This window comes from Caretta caretta, chromosome 8, assembly GCF_965140235.1.
Source record: "Caretta caretta isolate rCarCar2 chromosome 8, rCarCar1.hap1, whole genome shotgun sequence".
Taxonomy (NCBI): Eukaryota; Metazoa; Chordata; order Testudines; family Cheloniidae; genus Caretta; species Caretta caretta.
Genome location: NC_134213.1, coordinates 15,124,935 through 15,152,464, shown reverse-complemented (window position 1 = coordinate 15,152,464; position 27,530 = coordinate 15,124,935). Strand labels below are relative to the sequence as shown.

The following is a 27,530-nucleotide window of genomic DNA, read 5'->3' as shown; positions in this document are numbered from 1 at the left end:
ATTCTTGTCCTACCCTCAGAGGTTAAGAAAAACAATTTTTCTTCCTCCTCCTTGTAACAACCTTTTACATACTTGAAAACTGTTATGTCCCCTCTCAGTCTTCTCTTTTCCAGACTAAACAAACCCAATTTTTTCAATCTTCCCTCATAGGTCATGTTTTCTAGATCTTTAATCATTTTTGTCGATCTTCTCTGGACTCACTCCAGTTTGTCCACATCCTTCCTGAAATGTGGCGCCCAGAACTGGACACAATACTCCAACTGAGGCCTAATCAGAGCGGAAGAATGTCACATGTACCATCTGTAAAAGGAGACATTTTTAATCAAAGGCACAAGCTGAATCCTGTCTCATTTTCTTGCTTAATTTATGGACGATAGCTACAACAATCAGCTCAAATTTAAAAAAAAATTAAGTTTGCTTCAGAATCTGTACTAATTCTGGTCCCATCCAACACATTTCTGTGAGGAGCCAAAGCACTTTAGCTTTAGAGAAAATGAAATATACAAAGGTTACAAGTACTAAGCTGCTAAAATTATCCCAGAGACCTTGCATTAACACTGTAGTTTAGGGTTTATCGTTCCCTTTGAACTAATCACAACAACAGAAAAGCCATTAAACCCTTGTAATACATCATTATGTTTTCGAGTGATTTGGTTTATGTATAACTGCAAAGCAGTTAATTGTAGCCACATACACTTGTTCTAAGGCATAGAGTAACTTTGCCCTATACGCTATAGAGAAAAGCAAAATGAATCAATTGAAATAAAAACAATCCTGGAGATCATGTATGGGAGCTGGTCTCCCCTAGCGAGAGTGCCTGAGTGCTCATCTAATTCAGAGTGGCTGCTAACTGCCCCCTGGGGCGAAGCTGCAGCCTGAGATCCCTGCAATGTAGGGGGAGTTCTGGCTACCCCACTACCCCAGTAGCAGATTGTTCACAGATGAATGATGGTATTGGAGCCTTCAGGCCAACTCGAGACCAGCGGAGTATCCTCCTTGTACCGGAGTGATCCTCGCAAGGCTAGCTATGCCATCTTTAGGGCCAGTCTGTGCCAGCAGCCTGGCACAATTCAGCCGCACTGCATCAGGGAATCTGGCTGAATTGTTTTAAATTTAGCAGGAAGGATTTAGGGCAAACAAGACAGAAATTCCAGAGAGGGTTGGACAGTATTTTGAGATCCAAATTGATTGTGCCTGTCATCCAACAATGAAAATATTTATAGACAGGATAGCTATAGGCTCAAGTTTCTCTTATAGGATATTGCACAGCTCGCTACCTTTGGCTCTGAAACTGGGGAACCAGCAGAACAAGACAGACATCGCCAAAATGTTTTTAAAATATAAGGTGTACTCTCTTCATATGCCAGGCCTCTATCCTGCTCCAGAGGACAAACTCAAACCCTGAAGGCCTCATTCTGACTTGGTACTTGTTTTACAGTGGTGTTACTTCACTGACTTCTGTTTTATGTGGTGAGATCAGAATCAGGCCCTAGAACTTTATTAAAAAGAATTCATTTTCACATCCTTCCAAACCTAAAACCAAACTTTGTCGCAGGGTCCTTTTATGGGCAATTCTGTGAGCAGCTCACATGGACAGCTAAAAAGGAGGCAGGGACGTTGTTAGATAATAATTTCCCCTCCCCACACCACACACCCCTTCGTATTTGTTAGTTTAATGCTCATAAAAGATGCTAGTTTGGAGACTGAAGTCCATTATTTGTCAACAGAGATGGGACAGCCTGGTAGTGTTGGTACAATTTTAAAGTGAACATCAGTGCCACAGTCATGTGTGTGATGTGATCATCTCTCCATTAGTAACTGGACTGATGCCACCACCTCATTCCCCACAGGCAAGTGATGTTTCCCTCTAACCCTCTCCCCTCCTAAGCACCACTCTTCCTTCTTGATTCACGCTGGCCACAAAGCTGCAGCCTAGCTCCCCCAGGACAGATGGTGGAGAGTAAGTACGGAGGGGTGGAGCCAAGGCCCCACTAATTCACTGGCCAGTGTCACTGAGGCAGTGCAAGGAGTGTTGTAATTTGCTGGTGGCATAGGCCAGCAGCAAAGTACTATCTCTACCCCTGGAGAAAGAAGGATGCAGGGGAGGAACTGTGATTCAGAAGCATGACTAAGTCACACTGCCTCCCAGCGCTCCTCCTGGGGTAACGCATGGATCATCCTTTGTTCAGGTGTCTAAAGTCACAATTTCCCATCTCCGTGAAGAGCTCTCAATGGGAGCACTGAGCATGGATCAAGTGCAAAACCTTTTTTAAAGGTTGCTAAGAGAACCATGAGCAGGCCAACAGATGAAGCATTTCAAAGCACTCTGAAGAGATGCTGTGCAAGATCTTTATTTCAAGGGCTGCACTCTGAACTGTGTAGAGACAAGAATGTAAACCTAGGATTATACTGAAAAAGCCACACACATTAAAATTGAGATTATTTTCATTTGACTGTCAAACTTTTCTTTCTGAGTAAGCTTTGGGTTGACCATGGAGATTCAAGAGTCAGCTTTGTGAATAAGCTGACTTCAGGCTAATTTTAAACCGTCCTTGTAAAAACAACCCTGGAATTTAGTTCAGTGTTGAAGATTAATAGATAAAAGAGAAAGAAGATTGATTCAGTTGGCTGAACTGAGTGTTTGGTTTTTTAAAAAATATTTCAAGTATTCTGCTGAGAAGTAACTATTTCAAACAACGTACCCAACACCTAAGAAGAAGGAAAACATCTAACCTGCCTATACAACTTTCACATTCATCTGATAATCGCCAAAAGGGTTTGTCCAATCTTTCCGTTTATACATTTTAAAGTCAGATGGTCTTTCTACACTCCCTTTGGTTAACAAAGAAGCAGAAAACATTCATCTGAAATGTGACCCCATTTGGAGCCTGTCATAAGTAATAGGTTTGCATCCGCCTCTAATAAGGTTTGGTGGAATTCATCCTAAAAAAGCTCTGCTGTTAATAGGAACCAGATGAGAAGTGGGAATAAGAAAAGTCACAGAGCTATGTGCTTAAGTACTCCACTGCACATCCAAAAAAGCATTCATTTAGCTGTATAACAACTGCAAGGGAAAAAATGCATTATCTGGATGCCAAGTATTTTAAAAGGTTCTTTCAGCGTCACATCTCTATTATCTTGGATAGTACTTTCCCAAACTGATGAACGGTTTTTAAAATGACTGTTTGCATGGTACAATCTGCAATATCCCAGAAAGCTCTCATCAGCCACAAGAAAAACAACATGTGAAGGTTTTCTTTTTTATTATTATTTTTGACGGCAACCCAATGGCCAGCCTTGTGACCTTACTATCAGCTGTGGATTTTACCAATATAAAATTCTATTTCCAGCCAATAAATGTGTTATCAAGACCCTTTCTCTAACACATTGATGCTAAAAAGTCCTCCATAAAATGTGCCTGTTGTAGTTGTCTGAAAGCCACAAACTAGGGACTATAACCACCAACATTTCATGGGCAGCCAGAGCTTGCCAGTGCTTTTTAACATTATCCACTCTGTAAACATATGCACTTCTGGAATACAAAACAACAGCAGCCTTTACAAGCCTCACCTTCTGTTATTGATTGGATTAGAAATATTTTCTTCAAAGCATTTGCAGCTACTAAATGAATTATTTTAATCACCATCAATTTTTTAAAAAATAAAAATAGAACGTGCATTTCCTCACATGATCCAATTACTGTGCAATTAACCTCCCCCGCCCCCCCAAATCCTAGCCAAAGGATCACATTAATTATATTAGAACAAACCCTAACTACTCCCACTCACGGGGACCAGGGCTCTGCACCTGTGTGGAGTGCAGTCCAATCCAAAAGGGGAAGGGACCTCCCAGGAGATCAGTACTTCACAGCCATGTGCCACAGTGAAAACCAGCAGAGAGCTGGGAGAGAGTCACGTCCTAGCATACCTGCCTGACTCACAGCATCTCCACATCTGAGTGACTCCCTGGGGAGGTACAGAGTAGCCACTTTCTCATTTGAACAGCACAGGGACCAACCTTCTCCCTTGCCCTTAGGGAGGCTGAGGAACATTATTAGTAATGATTGTTGATCATTTCTGCAGTGCCAACACTGTACCAGACACTTTAAAAACAGACATGAAGACAAGGTACCCACTTAAAGAGCGTACAGTGGAGACACACACATACAAAATGACCCAGGGAGGATAGGGACTGGGAGATGATCAAAACACTGGACTGAGCAGTGAAGTTTAAAACACGTCTTGGTAGTTCGACCATTTCTATTTGGATTTTTCTTTCTTTAGGGAGTGAAGATGCTCCTTGGTTCTCTAGTGCGTAAACACATCCGTGAAGTGAAGAATAATATGGGCAGCAAAGGGGAAGCCTGCTCTGCTGCTGCCTGGACTTTAATTCTTCTCCTGATAATAGAAGGCTTCAGTCCCCCAAGTGGGAAATCTAGCATTTTTCCCAAGCACTCAGTGCACTATTTAGAAAAGGCTAAACATACATAATAGATGTGGTTAAAGTTACAGGTACAGACAACTCATGCTAACTGGTCTTACGTGAAGAGTCCTGGAGCCTCTTTCACAGCCTTCAATTAAACCCTCTGACCTATTCACAAAGAATTTGGTGTTGCTATTTCATTTGCTTTCCACTCCGTATCACTGAGAAAAATAAAGGTTTCTTGGCAACACTAGGAAGTGCAGGATTCAGCCACCCTTACACTGAGTTGCACCTCGCTCTGGGCAAGTCTCACTGACTTCAGTGGGAGACTATTTGGAGAGTCAGGCAGTGCTAAACATTAGTAAGGGCTGTAGACTCTGCTCCCAAATTAATAGCTCCCACTTCAGAATTCTACATGAGACAAACAGCTGTCAAATGCTTGAAGCAGAGAAGAACTGTTTAAATAGGGAGCCTTGTCCTGTGGATGGAGCACTGGGCCTGGGTCTCTGGAGACCTGAGGTGAGATTCTGTGCTGTGTCTTGAAGAGACTTTGCAGGCACAGGGGGTGTGGGGTAGCTACAGTGGCCATATCTGCTGGAGAGAATGCCGGTGTAACTTAGACAGCCCTGGCGTGCTGTATAAATTGCAGCAGCCTTCCCAGGTTGCAACAATGTCCAGAATCTCAACGGCATTGACTGCAGCAGCCCCGCCCCTCCCAACCTTTCCCCCCAGCATGTCCCCTATGTTTGCAAGCCGGTCCATAGGAGGCAGACTTGTGGCTGCCTTTCATAATACCTGAGCTGGGAGAATCCTGTCCAGCTCAAAATGGCATTTATGGAGCCCCTTTATCCAACATAAGGGGCACAGAGTGTGTGTGGGGGAATCTCGCCTTGGGCTCTGTTCCAGGCTCACCATTAACCCACTGTCTGACTGTGGGGGGTCAAAACTCATGAGACTTTTAAAATAGCACATTTTGTATTTTTGTTTGCAGATTGCCTTGTCAGCCTGTAGGATTTGTGTTTGAAAGTTTCTCTTTACATAGAAGTCCCAAACCACTCAGAGTTGCTGCAATTTAACTCTCCAAAGACGGAAATGGTTTTGTTTACTTATGTTGAGGGGGTGAAAATCCCCACGAGAAACAAAAACTGAAGAAGAAAATTACTTAGATGCGAGAAACGTTTCAAATTATATACATGCTCCTGAGCACCACACAGCCAGGAGTTTAAAATCTCACTGCCTCTCCTCAATCATTCAGGAGGAAAAAATGCCCCAAATTAAAGTAACCTGTATTTGATCCAAACACTAGAAAGTAAAGAGCAGACAAGAAGACAGGTGATCCCACAGAGCTTGCGCACAAAATCAGGGTACATAAATCTTCAGGTTACATAAAAAGAGCTGTTCCACCCAGAAGGTTCGACATAACAAAGAGTTACTCTAGACTTTTATAAGAGCTGAGACAGCCCTGCACTCCTGTGTCTTGCTCTACTATTCCATCTCGGTATCTCATTCCCCCAACCCTCCGCCCCAAATCCCTGGCCTCTAATAATATAATTTCCAAAACAGTAAAAAATACCCTGCCCTCATTTACGAGTATACAAACTGAAAGGGTTTGGCTACAAACATCCAAACATACATTTCAACCCCCATCATCTACAAAACATTGTCACCTGAGCTAAAAAGCCAGATGTAATAACTAGGTTCGCCGCTTCTAATAAGGGTATAAAGAGAATGAGTTAAAAACCTCAATGGAAGGCTTGATTTGGGATCTGGGATTTCCCTGTATTTGGCTGGTATAGACTCAGTTACTACAGACATTTCTCAGTGACTGTCAGTTTGTACATATTAAATCTATAAAGTTCTCTGTGCGTGTTTGTATAAGAGACAATTCTATGTTTTAAAATTTGTTTTCAGAAGGATGGGCTTGGAAAGAAGATATAACCTGAATACAGAAGCCAAGCGAAGCTATGCATGATCTTGCTTGGGTCTCCCCAAAGGAATGTCATGCCACTAGACTGTTTACATGCACGTTGATTTTTACACCTTTGTCCAGTGATGGGATCAGACCCTAAGCTGGTATAAACTGACATTATTACATTGATTCAATGCAGTTACACAAGTTTACACAAGTTAAGGATCTGGCCGTATAATCTCTCCACTTCCTCACAGTTACATTTTTATTGATATCTTTTCCTCTCTGGTGAGTGCGTGTTCTGTGAAGGTAAAAGCAGCAGCACTAAAATTCAGCTGAAGTCTGCTATTTCTCCCAGGCCAGAGCAAGGCAGGTAGCTTGTAATTTGGGAGGGTAGCTTGTAATTTGACCGTCTCTACTCTATTTTCAGTGCCTTTCATTCTTATCTGAAAGGATCATCTTATGTACTCTTCACAGTGGGTGAGTTCTGGCTCCCTATCATGGGATTTCAGCAATTATTTCATTAAAAAGGTCAAAATTACAAACACAAAATAAAGTGAGTTTTCCAGTGGAGCAGGTCAGTGCCTGCTGGTAACCAGGGGCCTGATCTCCACCTTTGAAATCAGAGGAGGTTTTGCCATTTACTTCAATGGACATAAGGTCAGGCCTGAGAGGCTCAATCCATCCTGGGGCCAGGCTCTGGCACCTCCCACCTGCTTCATCCAAAGAGGAGCATACACAATCAGCCCCTTCGTAGAGGCCAGAGAACTTGTTTCGCTTGAAAGCTCAAGATGGACTTGAATTGTGATGCCACAGCTTTATCCTTTAAGCCACCTGGCTCTCAGAAATCCATGGCGATGGAATACGTTACCCATGCAAGACAAGAATGATTAAAATGTGTTTCCACTTATCTTGCCAGCCTAAGTGCTGGGGTCAGGATTTTCAATGCCAACAATACACGGATGTGTATACCGAACAGCCAAAGGAGGGGAGATTTTTGTACTAACGCTGTGTCAGTTTTATTAACGCTTTTAACCAAACAAGTTAACTAGTTAAAGATGTGGATTACACACTCTCTTTTCCTTCTGCTAAAGTGGAACATATAGAATACACTTACTCCTTTTCTTTTCTTTTTTTGACATGCTGCCAACATTTGTCTTGCATCACTTCTAATAAACCAAGCATCTTCAAATGCGTTCCCTGCCCTGCTCTTGGTTCTTTGTTTAGACAAATCTCTCTCGCGTTTGCAGTGAAAGAACATTTGGAGCCTAATGTAAGAACAGCCACTGTGCTGTGGTTAAACAATGAGCTCTGTGTTAACACTGGGCTGTAGCTACTATATCTTCTAGTGTTCAAATTTTTAAGACAACTCCAGGCCCCAGGTAATTTAATATGTAAACGGTACTCAAATTTACGAGGAGCCAAAGGAATTTTCAGACAGAATGAAAACCATTTTCTTCTTTTTATTAAAAACATTATAAAAGGCACCAATTGCATTATATATGCTTGAGACTCAGAGTGGAAGTAACATACTAGTAACAGAAATACTGAGTATCATTACTTCACTCCCAAAGCTGAGGTAATTGTCAATTTTCACCTGTGAGAGAAAACAAAACAATCCTTACTGGAAAATAAAAGCCAATTAAATTTCAAGCACTTTTGTAATGAAGTACCTTGGGTAACAACGGTGGAGAATCCTCCTATATACTATAAAGAGTGTGATAGAATACAAAATACAAAAATATATGTCACTCAAACACAACCAAATACCTGATAGCCTTTGGTAATAACAATTTTATTTGGTAATAAGATAATTTCCACTGGAAGGATCCAATGTATGGAGCCAGATTCTTCGCTGCTGTAAATTGACCTGGCTCCATGACCACAATGGAGCTATGTAGATTTACACCAACTGAGGAACAGGAATAATTGCATTTTCTAATCACACTGATAATCTGAACCTTAAAAAGGATTTAATTTCTGTACCAAAATTTTCATTGAGCCTCATGTTCTCACTTTTCCAATACTGAAGATAGAAGATTTCTCAATCCAGACAAGTAGACTTACGTTTGTGTGCAGGTTTCCAAACTCAGTTACTTACGCCAAGAGTTGCACATTCTGCAAGTGCTGTTCTGAGTGTTGTCTGATTATTCTTGCTAGGACTATGACATGCCAAGTCACACTGTGGACAAAAACAGTAGCCATCCACCCTTGTACTTTCTAAATCCATTGCTAAAAGAACATTTCAGCATATCCAGTTTTCATGTCATCAAGCTGGTAGAGCTTCCTGATCTCTTTTAAGCAGGATTGTGTTGTCTTGATTTTGACTTTTCATTGTCTATATTTTGATCTCTAGGTTTTAAGTTCTTAACAATGTTTTCCTCATGCTACTGGCATACCAAGATCACTATCTGACCAATATGGTCTAGTTTCCTTGTGCTCCCCCATCAGTTTTTGTGTATATATATATATATATATGTTGTCTCTTGTCTTATACTTACTGTAGGCTCCCTAAGGGAGGGACTGTCTTTTCATTCTGTATTTGTACAGCACCTAGCGCAATGGGGTTCTGGTCCATGACTGGAGCTCCTAGGCAGTACTTTGATAATAAATAAATAATTTTATTAAGTAAAGAACAGTGCCCGTGATCATTATCCCATGACTTCAAATTTACTCATCTTTAAACCTTTGCCATCTATCCTGCACTGTTTAATTTTTTACCAAAAAGAAAAGGAGTACTTGTGGCACCTTAGAGACTAACCAATGCTCAAATAAATTGGTTAGTCTCCAAGGTGCCACAAGTACTCCTTTTCTTTTTGCGAATACAGACTAACATGGCTGCTACTCTGAAACTTAACTTTTTAGCAGTATCCACCACGCTCATAATAATTCTGCCATCACTTAATAAGCAAAGCAATTTCCAGCTAGTGAAATGAAAACAAAAGAAAAAGCCTAACTCATGAACAATTTGACACTTGGAGGGTGAAGTTACAGACCATTTAGTGGACACAGGGTTGGTTTTTTGTTTTTGTTTTTTTAATTTTAATTCTCCTCTAATACTGGTCAAGGGAATTGCTTTCTTCCCAGGAAATATTATTGTATTATACCCTCTCCCCTTCCCTCTGCATACTAGTGGAGAAGAGGGTTTGAGAGCACAAGTATTAAAGCCAAGAATCTCATATTGTTGAGATATCCTCATATGCTTAAAATAGGGATGTAAACGGTTAAATGATTAACCAGTAAGCATTAGGCTTACCGTTAATCAGACCGTAACCCTTAACCCTGACAGCCAGGCAGTTGGAGGGACCCCAGCCCCTGCTGCCCCATGCCAGTCCTCCACAGTGACCTCAGTTAATGGTTAAATGATATAATTTTAATAGTTGAAAGGGTTAACTTTTTAAACCGATATTTACATCCCTCGATTAAAACTAAATTTCTCTGGGCATAGATGAATAGAAGTCCTCCCTCATCCTACAGGTGGGGGAAATTACATGAGAAATTACATTAAAAGAAATCACATGAAAATGATGGAGAAAATTGTTTCCTATTTTGAAATTGACCAGCCTACAGGTTATTTTTCAGTAGTGAAGAAAAAAGGTGGCTTCTAGTCAAATAAATATCTCAGGCCTTCCTGTTAATTACAAGTCCTGGCAATACCTATGGCAAACAACCAGCTCAATCATTGCAGGAGAACATGTTTCCAGAAGACAGACAAGGAACTTCTATAACTATTCACATTTTAGTCATGCAGAATGGTCCCACCTTATCCTCTTTCCAACTTATCGACTGGGGCACAGCTGTTGTTTTCCCCCTTCCAAGTACTCATTTCTGCTCTTAGTGTCAGAAGTCAGTGCCAATCTGTTTCTTGCAAGAAGGTTGGGAGACCACATAAGAACATTTCTGATTACACTGAACTGTTATTCATATGTGATCATCTCTGTAAGCGCTTTGTCTTTCACATATACATCTCAAGGTCATCACTTTTCTCATCTGGGAGTCTGGACAAATAAGCTAACCTTCTGTTGTATTAATAGGCAAGCTTCTGTTCAAACAAAGGCTTCCAGATGATTCAACGTTACACAAGAAGCAGTTGATGATGCTCATTACACTTCACACAAATATTTTCCCTTTGGAGGAACCAGAAAATAGAACTGCATTTAGAATATTTACTTAACATATTGGTTGCTTGGTAACACAGAGAGATATGTTAGAACTGTAACAAATGACTACAGAGTGAAGAGTACATTTGAAATGAATGACTAAGAAAAAATGAAATGGAACCATCATTATGCCGCCCCATAGGTTTTAAGAACAGTAACAGAAACACTATGAAACATAGAAAGTAAAATTTGCAAATGTGCTTTGCAGTTTTGAAAATGAACAAGGATTTGAAACAAAAAAATACTATGTCCCACCAGACACAATATTTAGGTTGCTAATCTAAAGTTTTCTCATCTGTTACCAATAAACTTTGCGGTAATTACACTAAAATACACTGTTATTTTAAACTCGACAGAGTCACTGTGATATATACAGTATATATCTGTCAAATGGTATTTTCCTTTTTCCAGTAGACCCACATTTTTACCATTAATATAGCCTATAATCACCTGTGATGGGAACAAAGAAAATTGGCAAATAAACTATTCAGATTACAGAAACTGACTGGGGAAAATACCTGATTGAAAAGCTTTAACTACAAATTTTTCCCTTTATTTCTTAAGTGCTTTTTTCTTAAGCACGAGGATTATTGAGAAATTCACATATTTAGGTCTTTCAACAGTTAACTAATAACTAACTGGGTGATATGGACCTCAAATCAATATAAACTGGTTATTGCAATAGGACTCTGTATCTTGCACACACTCCTCAAATGGAACTCCCACTGACGTCAACTTACCCGCATACTCCTATTGAGCAATAATTTCCCCGCTGATTGAGCCAATTGTTTTCAATGGAACTACTCATGAAGTAAGGTGCTACTCATATGAGTACGGATTGTAGAACTGGGTTTTCAAATACTAGTAAAGGCTTACAGTATAGGGCCTGATCCAAAACCCACTGAAGTCATTGTGAATGTTTCCACTGACTTCAGTAGCCTTTGCTTCCAGCTACAGTGTCTGAACACTTTACTAAGGGCGAGTCTACACTGGTTTCACACCCCTGAGCGAGAAAACTGCAGCGCTATAAAGTGCAGGTGTAGACAAGCCCTAAATAAAGAGACCATTCAGAAGCTTCCCTCCCCTCCCCCCATTAGGCTCTTTTTGTACTTTTAGGTTAATGGCCACATCAAAGGCAGTTTGCCGCATTACAATGTTACTCTAACAATTCCTTTGCTTTCAACTTGATTAACATTGTTATCAGTTACAAAACCTTCACCAGTTTGAAAATCTACACCAGTTTGTATATAACCGCATTGCCCAATAAATTGGACATGCAACATAATGTCCTAAATAGTGATATCTGAACTTGAAATGCTGCATAAATACTTCCAATTCACAGTGGCCTTGAAGGCTTCTGTGTGTTTCTATGACTGAAGCAGTCCTCAGACAATAAGCTAGAGAGTTCCAATGTGATTGAGAATCTAATGTTGTGCCAGAGCATTATCTCACCCTTTGTTTTTCCCAAAGTGCAAAACAGATTTTTTCCCCTTTTGCCATACAATGCACTAAATTATCCTCGAGCTCTCATGTATCAAACGTTTGTTTTGTTTGGTAGCCTGCAGTAGCAATGAAGACTTTTTCTAAGCAGACACCATCCAAATCCTGCCTTTTCTATATAGCAAAGTCAGGAAATTCTGTCTGCCATTCTGGACAGAAGAAATTAAGCCTACAGTCAAGTGTAAACCAGTACACTGGGAGGATTGGGTTGATTTTTAAAAAGTTTGCCAATATAATAAATGCTAATTTATAGAAAAAGGAAAAAGATAGGGTTTACTGCTGCTATTTAATACCATGAGGTCAAAATTCATCCCTGATGTTACTTCACTGAAGTTAATATAGTGTCACATCAAGGATAAATTTGGCCCATGCTGCCAAAAGATCTATGAACTTGGAAAACTGGGTTTAAAAGATTAGCCCTTTAAAGTTGGAAAGGGACACCCTATTTGATAACTTACTGGTAAAAAGTCTAATGTTAGAAATTGACTAAAGTTTTGGACAGATCAAATCCTTTGAAAATTCATAGAAGCTACTGTGCATGTAGATTCAAATATTTTTCAAACTGCACCAATATTTTATAGTACAGTTATCCACTGCCTATACAATTAGACTGCAGAAGAACTACACAAATAACTTGATATAGCTCTGTGCACAGTACCTCTCATGACATTTCACATTACAGAAGCAAAATGATCAATAAAACCAGGAATGTTAATCATGTGAAACAGAAAAGTGCTGACTAAAGAAAAAGATTTTCCTTTGTGAAATAAACTGACTCATTGATTCAGCATTTCTATTACCCTCTGTAAAAGCAGGTTGCAAAGCATTAGCACACATGATACAGATATCAGATGTCTAAGCCTCAAATATATAGTCAGCTGCAGGTTTCAATTAGATTATCTACATAGATGCATATTTTCCTTCGCATCTAACAAATCTGGGACTAACCCAATCAGGTCTTCATCAGGCAAAACTCCACTGACGTCACATGGAAATAACTGACATAGGAGACTAATCTATTGATCCAGGCATTTCTAGTGAGCCTCGTTGCCATTGCAAAAGCATTTTAAAAAGTTTGCATAAGAGAAAAAGTTTCATAAAGAACTTTGAAGTCATAGGAAACAAGTGTAGCAAGAAGAGGAGAATCAGAGATGGCTGCTGTAATATTTTAAGCAGTCATCTCTAATGAAACACAAGTAGAATTAAACTCTCTTTTCCTGAGTGATCTAGAAGTCTAATTCCTAAATGGTTTAGTAGGTATTTAATAATGCTTATCCAAATCTGCCATTCAACTTTAAACCATCACAGCTCAGTTACAACTGTTTACTTTGTGAATATCATCCATTCCAGTACAAATTAACACTGAAAATCTGGCATAATTTTGTTAGCCCAGCACTGAACAGCAGACTCCTTTGTCTTGAGAAGCCAAAAGCCCATGTTCACACACAGAACAGTTACTATTTAATTTTAACACAAACATCCTCGGGCTCTCAATAACGAAGTTCTGTACTGCAGGGGAAAAAACTCTACAATGTGGCAGGTTAGAGCAGTAGGATATTCCTGGTGCTATCAGAGAACTGGAAAAAAGGCTAATGAAGAAGCTCGAAACTCACTTCTTAGTTTTACCATCCAATGCTCCCACACCAAGAAGATAAAATGAACATGAAATATACATTTAGGGACTCACTGTGGCTGGCCCTGTGCAGGGCAGGTACATAACAGGTGGGAGAGGGTGCAAGGAACAATGCAGAACATGGCTGTGGAATATACCCCCAAAGAGAAAAAGGTGAGGTGGGAATGCGGACTATAGCCTTGCCCCTTCCACATCAGCCCGAGGAGCTGTTACACTATGAGTCTTCAGGAAAAATCCTGGAGGAGTCAGGAGCCCCTCCTGGACACTCTTCACTGAAGTGTGGCTCCCTCAATCCACTGGAGCCAGGGTATCAGGGAGTAGGGTGGGGAAGGAGGCACTGGGAGCACAGAGGTATGGGTCCTTCACACAGATGGCTCTGGCTTCCACCTGGTCCCTCAAGGTCCACAAAGATCCCAGGGGTATTGTGAGCAGGTGCCAAGATCTGTTCTGTGAGGGTGAGGACAGTCATTCTGATGGAATGATTTGGGGAGAGGAACTCTACAGAGGCAGTATCCTGGAGTTTTCTTCTGCCTTTCCTCCCTTCTAGTGGTTGTACTGAAAGATGGCGACCTGTCCCAATACCATCATAAATGACAGACATATTCAAGGGTTGTTTTAATCACTTCTCTAGGATGATAAAAGTACATAAAGCTGTAGAAATGAGCTAAATTACTAACAGAGTCCATGCCCCAAAGAGCTTAGTTTCAAGGCACGAGCTGATACAATACAAAACCGGACAAACACAGACTGAAGAGGGGCCTTACAACATGAACACTTCATAAAACAGGTGGGTCTTCAGATACACTCAGTTTCATGAAGACCAGTCCAATGCTGACAGCCAGGAAAGAGCTGAAGAGTCAATCACTGATGCCAAGTTTGGTTGGTTGGTTTTTACTACATTTTTAGTGAACCCAATGTTGGTTAAATAGTCATGGAAACCTGTGTCTTGTATTGATCCAGGCATTTCTAATCAGCCCATCACCATGGTATCTAATTGCTTCTGCTTATCCACTGAATAGGAACAGCACAGGCTCCCCCTCCTCCTCCCATTGTCCATGTATAAAAGACCAGGTCTTTGCCATATAGATTATATAGTCATTCATACCAAATCAGAGTGGTAGTATTTTACATGCACTTTGCAATGTCGTAAGTGCAGGGTGACTGAAAGTTATGGCCACTATTTCTATGGACAAGTGCCTCCTTCATCCTCAGTATCCATTCAGTCCTCAGCCTTTCTGATAAACCTGACATGAGTGATATCAGATAAGCTAGTACCAGTTCTAGTGGTGGTTTTAGAATGCAGACCTCTGTCAACTGGGAACTAGTTCACTATCTTATTTCCTGAGGAGCACCTAAGAGTTGTCAGAAGGCAATAACTTTTGGTCAATGTCATACTGAGCTGGATATGAAAGGCTCTGTGTTTCATTAGCCTCCTAATTCTCTGTTCCAGTTTCTGCTATATGCACAGTTCCACTGCCAAATGAATTTTTGCTGCAGTCATACTAGTGACCAGCCATCTGAACTTACTGTCAGTTAGTAAGAATGGGAGTTTGACCTCACAGTCTGAGACATGAGTTTCCAATCTTCATCATGCCACTAAGCTGTCAATTTTGGCAGCATGTGAGTGGTCAAGAAAATAAACATCCCATTCTTTTATTAGCACCATATGGCTGTATTTTGACTAGAGAGTCAACGCTAAAGAAACTAAGCTCAGTGGAATTTTCAGAAACTAATCTCTTTCCTCCATGGTAGCTTACTGGCATTCCCTGCTTTCATTGTCTGCTAGAGAGTCAAACAGCAGTTACAAGTACAGTTACATTAAAAAGGGGGTGAATAGAACAGAGAGTGACGCTGCAGAACAAACCAAGAGATTCAAGTTTTAAATAAATAAATAGTGAAGGCTTCTTTCAGCTATAGAAAAGTAATACTTCAAATAACAATACTACTAGAATTTGAATAGCATAAGCACTGCATGATTGTTACGTCTTCAGGGTCGGTCCCATCTCTTTACTATATATTTGTACACTATCTAGCATGATTCATGAGAGTTTAAGGAAAATAAGGACTATCCAGTGAACCTCACCTCCTGCATATAACAGGCCATTAAATTTCAACCAGTTACCCCTGTACTGAGCCCAATAACTTGTGTCTGACCACAGCACATCTTCCTGAAAAGCATCCAGTCTTGATTGTAAGACAACAATGGTGTTGGGGCCTTCTGGGAGTTACCACAACACAAATAATATGGGCCTGAGGTTTGGATTTGGCGCTGAACTTTCCCCAAGTTTGAGGATGTTTTTTCTTGGTATGCCATAGAGATGGAGCCAGCCACTCAATTCAGATCCAGATAGGCTCATCATTAAAATCGGGATCTGAGGTTATAATTTGAACCCTTCTTTGCAAACACTCTCTCTCTCTCTCAGGCCTCTCTATTCCATAAAGAACATAGAACCTTCACCACCGCATTCCATCTTTGCCCATCTCCTGCTGCAGTCTTTGCTTCCTCCCCTGGCATTTTGATAGCTTTCAATTCTGCTTCTATTGTGCATCTCCATGTTATCCTATGGGTTCCATTCCAACACTTGTCTTGTTATATTATTCTGGTATTGCCTCCATGCATGTCTAACCATCTCCATTTTTTTTCTGTAACTCCTTGTCCTACTGGTTTCTGATTGGTCCTCTCCCAGAGTTCTTTTTGATTTTTTTCTGGCCATCTGATATTGAGGATTTGTCTAAGGCAGCTGTTTATGAAAACAGGTTAGATAGTAAGGTCATAAAAAGTCTTCAAGTTTCAGCTCCTTATAGAAAAACTGACTCAGCAATGGTGTTTAATATTCCAAAGTTTAGTTGGGAGGGCAAGATTTCTGGTTCTCCAGATCAGCTTTAGAATTACAAAGGGATGTCTGACTTTTGCTGTTCCGGCTTTAATGTCTTCTTCTGTTCCACCTGTCGTACTTACAATGCTGCCAAGATATCTGCAATATCAGATATCATATATGCCAGTCCCAGAACGTATTACTGGTGTTTCTTGTTGCGTGTTGAATCTCATGGTTTTAGTTTTATCTGTGTTCTCAGTGTTTGTAAACACTAATTATTATTTGTCAAAGGTATGTTTTAGTGGGATATTAGGAAAAGTTCCTAATGATGATATCCATCAGGCTGCAGAATTAATGCTCGATGGCTTGAGATAACTGCAACCAGACTACACAAAGGACTAGCAAATAGACTGTAGGCAACAGTCCTTCATTGACAAGTTGATCCAGTGAGCCATTTCAAATTCCGAGTTCTACAATTCTGACAGCATTAGTTTCCCAGTGACTACCTATCACATTAAAGGTTCTGGGATAAGTCCCCAAAGCTGTCAAATCGAGGAGTCCTGGTTATATCAGGGACCATCTCCCTCTCTCTTTGTGACCAGGAACTTCCTTGCCAATGGAGCTATTGTGAAACTATGAAATTATCAACTACAAGAGCGAGACTCATGAGAGATGTCTCATTGGTTGGCCCACCGTTTTTGAACTCCCTCCTGCAAGGGATTAGAATGAGGCTGAATCTTACCGCCTTCTAAACAAAGTGACCTTGGCATAATAATAAACAAACACACACTTCTTTGCATGTCACCGTGCAAAGGGGAGAAATCAGGCAGACAGCCTGCTTTTATCATTTTGGTTATGTTTAAACATCATGGGGCAGGTGCATTATAAACACTGTGGTAGATAAAAAGTCCTTACAGTAAATTCCTTTTTTTTCTTTTTAATTTTCATTTTATTCTTTAAACTCTTCTTTGTCTGGCAATCGTTAAAACAGTGAACAGTCAAAGACTTCCAAGGTATCTAAAAGCTAACAGAGTGAAACCTTGGAGGAAGGAAATACATGTGCTCCACATTACTGGAAAGCACAAACCCCCAAGATCTTTTCAAGAATAGTCCTCAACCTATTTTTGTGATTCATGAGCTGGCTTGCATGAAGATCTATTTATTCTTGGGTTTAAAGGCAGATTGCTTTTTCTAAGGTGCACATGAGGTTACTCATTTTGAAGCTAACTATTACTTTACAATGGGTCTTTTCTTTTTGCACTTCAATAAAGACCCTTCACTAAAGGGTTTGGTTTAACATTACACAGGGATAGCCTTCTGGCACACGGGCCCCTTCCCCAGTGAACATCAAAGTACTCCTGCAATCAATATAATCCCAGCTCCGGCGGGAACTGGGGGCCTCCTGCAGCTGTAGTGTCCATAGGTATCCATGGCCATTCCTGACATGCTAGCAGTAGAACAGTACATCATAGGGAGTTTGAAGATTAAGACAAACACTTGCATCCTCTAAGGGCTCAGTTCTAATTACTATCATTATCAGTGGTAGTGTAGTGCCTAGAAATCCCAGTTATGGACCAAAACCCCACTCTGCCAGGCACTGTACAAACACAGGAGAAAAGACATAGCCTGCCCCACCTGACAGTGAGTGAGTGCATGCCTACATTTCTTGGCACATAAGAAGTTAGTGCAGTTCTGAGATGGTAGGCTCTTTGGGATAGGAACAGTGTCCATCAACACATTTGTACAGTCCCTACCACAATGAGTCCCTGATACTACACAGAATCCCTGGGTGGTACTAAGCGTGTCCAGAGATTATGGTGATAAAGTCAGATATTAATTCTGTGGCCCAGCTAAAGCATAAGAAATGGCCTACTGTCGTGAAAAAGGGGAGAATTTAGTCCAAGGACATGTTGGAAAGGGAGGGTCAGAGTGAGAAGTCATCTGCCTTCAACAGATATTTCTACATGTTACTCTGCTGTAAATGTGTATGTACTTTCTACTTTAGAGATTTCTTGTTTAGACATATTTGGGGTACATTTTGGTTCAGAAAAACATGGTTCTATAATAGATTAAAAGCCCCACTAACTATATTTTATGTAACTTTGTCTTCTTTTTTAAAAAGTACCATATGTAATGTACATTAATAGGAAGATCAAATCCCATCTGCTTTAAACCGCAGAAATGTTGTATCTGGCAGTCAAAATGCAGAACATTTGTTCTTAATTTAACACTGTATGCAAAGTTTTGGTCACATCAAAGTCTGTCCAAAATATCGGTCAGAATATATTGCCCTAATTGATTAATTAAGCCAGCAAAGACAGAATACAAAGCCAAAGTGTATAGATCACCTTGTGTCTTCAATAACTATAGAATAAATGGTGTCAATGTGAGACAACTTCCATGGTAGAAACCTACACACTGTTTCTTTAGAGCTAGCCAACATTTTCTGAAAATTCTATTCGAGTCTCTTGTTAGCTGAGTTCACCATTTGTTGACCTTTCTGCTGTCAATCTTAATGCCACTTCCTCAATCTTCCCTGAAGAAAAGTCTGCTGTTTCTCATGTTTTTATGATAACTGTTCCCCACATCTTTTTAATTCTGACATCCATCTTGGGCTGGATTTCATATGGGGCCAGGCACAGTTAAGGGAGAATTCATGATCAGATGCTTGCAGCTGGTACTGATAATGTGTTGCCAGAGATATGCCAGTGGCACGGACACATGGTGCTGGTCTCTGGATTCTTTATAAATGTTGAAGAAAGGTAAAATATCTTAAAGACAAAAATTGTTGTAGCAATCACCTTAACAGAGTAACAGCATGAATCAGCATGAATATGGCAAGTAGAAAACGTTCATGGGCGAGTGTGCCATCAGCTTCAGCAGAACATAGCAGTCTACCTTGTTGCAGCAAAGATAACCTTCCAAATGGGAACCTAATGTGAACCCACACAGTGTTGCTTTCCTAAGTCTGCAGGCAGACAACTCCAGTGCCTCTACTGCTACTGCTCAGGATAGTAGGTCCTTCACACTGATCTTTAGTTGTGGGTTTTGTTCCCTAGCTATTAGGTATCTTGGTGTAAGCGGATGTGGGTGCTTGGATGTGTGGGTGGGTGGGCAGACCAGGAGGGGAAGAAGGAGACTGATGGGAAGTTAGACTAGAGAAATGTAGTGCTGGGGGGAAAATTCTGGAGCAGAAGAAGAAGAGACTGAAAATTAAGGAGATGAGACAAAATACAAAAGAGAAAAAGGGAAACAGAGGAAAGAAAAAGAGGACAAAGACACTGACGCAGGAAAAGATGCACCACAGTCTATGATACAACAGAACAGAAAACAAAGTGGAGACAAGAAGATATGAAATAAGTTAGAAAAACATGTTATATAGAAGGCTGGCTGACAATAAAATATGTTACTATTAAATGGCAAGGGGCATTCTTTGGGGACATGAGAGCATCAGTGTTTTTCACCAGGCTAGTAGATAGCTAATTATTGCTCCCATACCTGTGACTCTGACTCTATGTTGATCCGGTAAGCTTGTGCTTTTCCATCTTCTAGAATATTAGGAGACCAAGTCTTGCCTTCAGCCCTGCAACAGGGAATTAAACAAGAAAATTAAACAAAGAAGTTTAATAAAGAAATGTTTTCACGGGAGGTAATCGAATGCTCTTCTGAAGCACAGCAGAGTTTACATCACTCAGCAAGAGGTTTGTACCATTTGCTGCCTAAGTTACTCTTGATCCTTTCCATACCATGTGCCTGATAAAGATGACCTAATGCTGCAGTTTCGGTGCACAAAGGTATCTTCAGCCATGCAGAGCGAGAGTGCTGGACCAGGCAAATGTCACCGTTCAAAGATTTTCCAGGGGCCTGAATGCTTTTTCCACGGAGGTGTCCCAATGTACTGTATGGATTAGCTCACTGACACATTTCTGTTCAGTTCAATGTACTGAGCACGTCGGACCTGCTTTCTGCGTCTGCTGCATTTGTTGGAAAAGCCCCTTGTTTGTCTCTCTACAGCAGGGTCTAGCATATGTATTCATATGTTTCACTGGCATTTCTGAAGCCAAAGAGGGCCTCTTAAGGGGGCTGAAAATTTTCAAAGGCACCCCAGAAACTGAAATGGCACGAGAAGATCAGGGACAGGATTTTCAGAAGTGCCATTTTCAAAAGAGAGGAAGGAAGGAATCCTTTGACTTTCAGTGATATTTAAGAGCCTAAGTAACTATGTCACTTTGAAAGTGGGACTTAGCAGCTTTTGAAAATCTTGGCCCTGGTCTTCTCATGCCATTTCAATTTCTCAAGACTAAACACTAGGATCTCCTATGTGATTCAGTTTTTTTTTTAACAAGGACATTGTATCTACTAAGGTATTTACATGACACACCCCACCCCCGAATCACTGACATGTCTAAGTGCCTCCCGAATATTTATCCTCTCAGCACTCCTGAGGTAGGATATTATCATCCCCATTTTGCAGATGGGGAACTGAGGCTTGGGGAGATCCAGTGATTTGCGAACGTCACAGAGGAAGTCTGTGGCAAAACTAGGAACTGAACCTTGATACAAGGCTAATGGCTTAACTACAAGGCCATTCTTCCTCACTGCTGAACCTGTCGATCCAAAGGAACCTACAGTTGCTGTTTCTAACATGTAGTTCAGAGCATTGTAGACTATTCGTTAATAAGACGATCAGATCAATATAGCTATTGTGAACACATAATGCTAGAAAAACATTATTTCAATTAAAAAAAACTGCATTACTGTGCGAGTGCTGCAGTTTGTCAATAACTAACATAATAGCAATCTTTTACACTTATATCGCACCTTTCCTCCAAGAATACCAAAACGTACTAACAGCTAGACAAGCTGAGGCCCATCAAAGTCATAGGGACAGTTTCGCAGAGCTTTCTATTCCCTCAGTCCTGGGGTCACTGAGAGCTTGACAAGAGCTTACACCGGCTGGGAACACCACCCCTCCTTCAGGGGCCATTACACAGCTGGGGATCATCAGAGCACAAAGCTGGAGTGGGGGCCAAGCAAAGGCAATTTTATTTTTCCCCGCGGGTGCTCCACCTCGAGGCCCCAGCCCACTCCGCTCCTTCCCCACAAGGCCCCATTCTCACTCCACCTCTTCCCGCCACTGCACCGCTCCTCCCCGAGGCCCCACTTTTGCGCCGCCTCTTCCCACCCCTCCACCAAGACCTCCCACCTGCCCGCTGCTCACCACGCTCCCCCAAGTGCCTCCCCTTAGCTGCCAAACAGCTGATCAGTGGCACCCGAAACAGCTGTGGCTAGTGGGTGCTGAGCACCCACTAATTTTTTCTCTAGGTGCTTCAACTCCGGAGCACTCATGGAGTTGGTGCCTATGGGGCCAAGTACCTGGTCTGCAAAAGTTTCTGAACTTAGCTCTTTCTGAGGGAATTTCCTTGGGAAAGATCTAAAGATTTCATTTTGCCCCCGTCATTTTAACTTGAAGAAATCTGTTGCCTGTGTCTGCCTGTGCCTGCCCGCCTGTCTCTCTCTCTCTCTCTCATCTTCATCATGTGCTTTATTCATGCAACACAGAACTTTCTGTTTAACCTCAGGAGCCATGTGCAGATAATTTTTGGAAAACGTGACAAGTTTGTTTAATCTAATATGTGTTGCTTATTTGCTGCAGCCAAGAATCCCTTCGCTGGACTCTGCCCCCATTTGCCACACACCACAGCTGAATTTAATTTAATTATTTGAAGCATCTCAGTTTAGAAAACAAGAAATGTATGGTTTTATCCCAGGAATCTTTGACTTGAATTCTTCCTGTCTTTTTCTAGAACATCAACATCTGCAAAATAAGGGCCTGATCCAAAGCTCAGTGAAGTCAATGCAAAGACTCCCATGGACTTCAACAGACTTCAAACATGCCCAAAAGCTCCATGCTTTTATTTTTCCACATTGTTTGCTGCCTCTGAGTCTAGTTTTTGCAACACAGGGACACTTGTTATTTTTCATAGCTCTAATATAACTACCTCTATTATAGTGACTAGACGCTGGGGAGAGGAACCCCCCTTGTAACTCAAGTCTGTCCCTAGAAATGTGTTACTGTTCAGCATCCCTTGTCCTAGGCGTGGCTGATCCTCCCTGGAATCTTAGCATTCCTAACACTCCTAGCTTGATCTTTACCATAATCTACTGCTGCATGTTTACTGCTCCCACTCTGAGCATTTCAATTTCATTTTGAGGTGGCGGAACATGAAAATCTCTAGCTACTTTGGTTGAGGGTGTGGTGGTGGGAAAGGACCTTCGTAATTTCAATTCTCTCCCCCCCTGCATTAAATTAGTTTGACATTTGTTCAGATGGGAATCAGAGAGTTATGAACTTCCTGCTCTGATCTGCTTTGGAGACCAAATGCCAAATGCAATTTAAGAAGAATCCCTAAGATTGCAACAAATCCAGCAAGTAAAAGAGGAAGGATTCATAAAGTGATTTCAGTTCTGAAAGATAAAGTGATAAGCATTAGGATGTTCTCTCTGTCTTAAGCTGCCTAATGGATATAGTCATCGTTAGCTGCCGAACTGTGATTTCTCAGTTCTCACACCTGACTCAGAAACAAAAAGATCCTGTTGTGTGTACCAGGAAAACGGGGATTACATTTTCCAAAACCGTTCAAGGTTTCTTTTTAGATGTATCATGAAAGATAAGGTTGGAATTTAGTCCCCAGGTTCACACATGAAATCCTATCTGTAGCTGGAGCTTTCTTTAAAAAAAATCAAACTTGAAACTTTTCCTCCGTATCAACATTTCTGGGCCGTAAGAAAAATGGATTTCTGATTTCAGCAGCATCAGGGTTGGGCCTGAACGGAAGATGATTTTGGTTTTAGCACTTCTACCAACTATCTATCTAGAAGGGGCAGCACCAGGCCAAATTCTGATCTCAGTGACACTTACCAACAGAGTTACTCTGCATTTACACCAGCGTGACAGAAATCAGGCTTTGGCCCAATGTCTGTAAGGAGGTGCTGTAGAGCAGAACTGATTCACAATTCGCCCTTGCCATATATAACAAAAATCAGACTTTTCTAATGTAGTAGGTGATAGATTAAGCCTCTGACTTGTCTGTTTCTAGTAGGCTACTTAATTCATGGCTCAGGGGCCGGCAAAGTGTTTTCAGATGTGCTGTATTATGGTGAAAGGAATTAAAGTCAGGTATGCAGAAGTCAATACCTTGTATCAATAATGCTCTACTTTAATTGAATGTCTTCTACAACTATACTCAGAAAACAATTCTACCTGCATTCTGCCATGCCTTTAATATATAGCTCTGTGGGAACAGAGCCATTGACAAGACATTATTAAAAAGCTAGAAGAAACTGTAGTCCCCCTTTATCCTGCATTATTAATTTTTTGTCTCGTGGACTCACTGTCATTTTTGACAAATTGCTTGCATACAGTCACATATTTACCAAAAGCTTTTTCACCTGGTAACAATCTGGAAGTCTTGTTCTCTTCATTTGCAGAATTGCTTTAAAGTCATGGGAATTCCTGGATCTCACCGTATTTCTAATTCCTCCCCTTGCAAATGAAATCTTAACATTTGGGGAAAAGGACAGCCTTGGACGCTGCAGTCCTTTGTTTAACAACAGAACAGGTGTGACCACAACCATACCGTTGTGCCCCATCCCTGGCCAGCCAAGGTCATTTACAGGGGTGAGGGATTAGTTCAGTGTACATGCTCATCAAGACTTTTGCATCTCTGATTAGACGACAAGTAAACTGAGAGTGTGGCTTTCATGATATGGACACTGGTCCTCTAGGAACTGGACTGAAACCACTAGCTGCTACAGCTACTGCTCATAATCCCAAGGGGTAATTTTCCCTAGATAACTACAGAATGTTGGTTCAATGACTACAAAGCCACATAGGACTACCCTCTACCTCAGCAATAAAGTTAAAACGTCACACAACCAGATAAACATGGTTGGGAACTGGAAGGAGTGGGTAGGAGAGAAAATTTATGGAATATTCTCTAGGAGTCCTGAGCTGCTCAGAAGTTAGATGATTCCTTCTCTGGGGTGAGTTAATTTTATGAAGTCCAGTTCCGCAAAGCACTTGAGCATGTGCATAACTCTAGCCATCTGCTTAAAGTTATGCACCGGTTTAAGTCCTCCCCTACTTATCAAAGCACTTAGATGCACACGTAAAGCACATAGTCCTGTCTGTTTTCCAGGGCACACTGAGCCTGGTCTACACTGGGTGGGGGTCGAGCTAAGATACGCAACTTCAGCTACACAAATAGCGTAGCTGAAGTCGGCGTATCTTAGGTCGACTTACCTGGCCGTGAGGACGGCGGCGAGTTGACCGCTGTTGCTCCCCGTCAACTCCGCTTCCACCTCTCGCGAGCTGGAGTTCTGGAGTTGATGGGGAGTGTGTTCGGGGATCGATTTATCGCGTCTAGATGAGATGCGATAAATTGATCCCCGATAGATCAATCGCTACCCGCCGATCCAAACCTGCCCTGAGTGTAGCTAATCCAGCCCTGGAGCTTCAGGGATTCACAAGGAAGTTCCTGGAATCTGGGAATTACAGAACTCTTGGGCTCATTCACCCAACTTGCCTTTTACAGAGCACCTCTTCAACTTGCTGTGGAGCTGGAGAGTTTCACTTCCTCCTCCCTTCCTTCCCCAAGCTAAAGTGGTACGTTGCCTTCTGGGCTTTGCACAGCCAGGAAGGCTGTGGATATTTTTTTTTTTGAACACCCTGAGGAGTTCCAAAGGGGAAGCTGTGATTCACTTTTTTTCAGTGGCACATTTACTGGAAACTTGGGACTGTCACACACAGTAATATTTCCCATATCCCAGCAATATTACTGCATGGTTTCCAGCAACTGTACCTAAGACATTACCCTCCAGGGAGCCTTATTAAACTTTTATAGTATTGGAAAAAGTCAGAATGCAAAAGGAAATTGACCATGCAAAGTTCTGGAAATTGACCCCCAAAACTCTCCAGAACAGCCATTACCAGGCCACCTTTTGTGAGCACACAGTGCCTGTCCATTTGAGGTAAAATTCATCTCACGCAGAGAGCCAGCAAAGCCTCTCAAACCTGCCTTAAGTGGAACTTAAATGGTGCATAGGCCGCATGCCGGCCCTTCGCACTGGAGTGAATTAAATATCAAAATGTCCATGGAGCGTTTCTGCGAGAAAGAACTCTGAGCGCAGTCCTGATTAATAAAAATAACCTCTTCTTTAAACAGCTGTCGTAAACCTACCATTTTACTCTCCTTTGGCAATCTCAGGATGATAAATGAGCCATATATTACGCTACCTTGGCTCCAAATTTAACAGGAGGAGGAAAAGATGACATAGAAGCATATCAGCTGAGTTATAAGATGTCATCCTAAATTGTTCTGCTAAATCTTCATTTACACCCTCATAAACCAGAAGACATGTGCCATTAGTAGCCTACTAAGTCCACTTGAACTCTTGCCCTTGGATTTGAAAGCCATTAACCATGACCCTAATGTCTGCCCCCTTTCATAGGAATGCCTAGGTAATTTCTCATACATTACATCAGTAACCACATGTGAATCAGTTATACAAGCTGGCTTCATTCAGGGGCTGAGGAATATTTTCCTCTGCTTCATTTCTGAACAAATGGGCTACTGTATTACTTTGTTTGCCCCAGCATGGGTGTCCTTGAACGGCCTCACACACCAAAGGCAAAATCCTGCTCTTGCTGAAGTCAGTAAGAGTTTTGCCACTGACTTCAATGGGAACGGAATCAGGTCCCCACATCACAGTTAGATAGAAAGCAGCCTCTAACAGAGGACAGATCAGAGATTAAATACATACCATACAGCCTTGCACTGGAGTCAGTACGGAGGCAGACAGCTCCAGCTGGAGCTACAGGAGTTGCTGTGCCTGAGACAACATTGGCTCCTGGGGCTCCACAAAGCCTCTATAGCAGTGTTTCTCAACCTTTTTGATACCGGGACTGGCTTGCTGCCTTCCTCAACTGCGTCTGGGAGATCTAAGGGACCAGCGCTGATCCACAGACCGGTTGTTGAGAAACGCTGCTCAAAAGCATAATTGAAAAGGCTGAAACATCCATTCCCCAATGCACGTGGCCAGCCCAGGGGAATTAGGGCATTATCTCATGCTCTCTGGAAGGAAAGCAACACATAGTCCTTGTGGATTGGATAGCGCAGGTACCAAAGGAATCGCTTTGCACCCTCTCCCATTCCTTGCAGACCCGTGCGGGACTGGGCAAAAACTTATCAAGAGCTTCCCAGTTGTGTCTATTGAGGGCAATGAGATGCAATTATGTATCCACTGGTATCACTAGCTTGTGTCCTACTGAAAGAATGCCACAAGTCTTAGGCGACTGTAAAGAGAGCAGATGTCATCTGGAAAAACAAAATTCCTAGTGCTCTGCCTTCCGGCTATGAAATCTATAAGCAGTCTAGACATTCAGCTAACACTACCTTCTAGCCACTGCTTCTCCCAGCACTGCTTCTTAGTGTGCTTAGTGCAACAAGCCTCAGGTGGCATGTGAGCAGGATTCATCACTGAATTTGGTCAGCTGGTTGGATCATTAGCTTCTCTGGAGTGGGTACTGATGGGGAGTGCAACGTGAGAGCTGATCCTTCCCCTTCCCCCCCCCCCCCCACGCCCAGCACTAAAATAACCAACAACCACCACCTCTTACCTATGCTCAATCAGGTCCAAACTCAACACCATTTTACAAAACTACAGAAATCAAGCCAGAATCAGCACTTTCAAACTTGGGTCCCCAAAGTTAGGCACCTGGAGTGGGGTCTGCACGTTGCTGAACACCCTCCACTCCTACCAAAATCAACTGAGGGTGCTTGGCACCCTGTAGGAAGACACCTTTAACATTAACTCACCTCACAAAGTGGCCTGATATTCAGCGCACCCACCCAAAATGTAATGAAGTTAGTTATCATACTCATCATCCAGTATAAATAATTCAGTATGCACTGTATGTTAGCACTTGCTATGAAGATTTTTAGGTGTCGCACAAACACTGTAAAATAGGTATTTTTTAATAATCTGAAGAGAAACTCTGCTTTGACTTCTTGAGGTTTAGCCAGCGG

The 27,530-nt window shown here is 41.6% G+C and overlaps 1 protein-coding gene across 1 annotated transcript in view; it reads right to left on the bottom strand.

Moving 5' to 3' along the window:
- The window catches only part of PDLIM4 (PDZ and LIM domain 4), a 101,292-nt gene that overhangs the window by 32,471 nt on the left and 41,291 nt on the right, over positions 1 to 27,530 (bottom strand). The window contains exon 3 of the mRNA XM_048862527.2: positions 19,939 to 20,023. Within this exon, the coding sequence (XP_048718484.1) occupies positions 19,939 to 20,023 (85 nt within the window). The remainder of the gene's footprint in view (positions 1 to 19,938; positions 20,024 to 27,530) is intronic.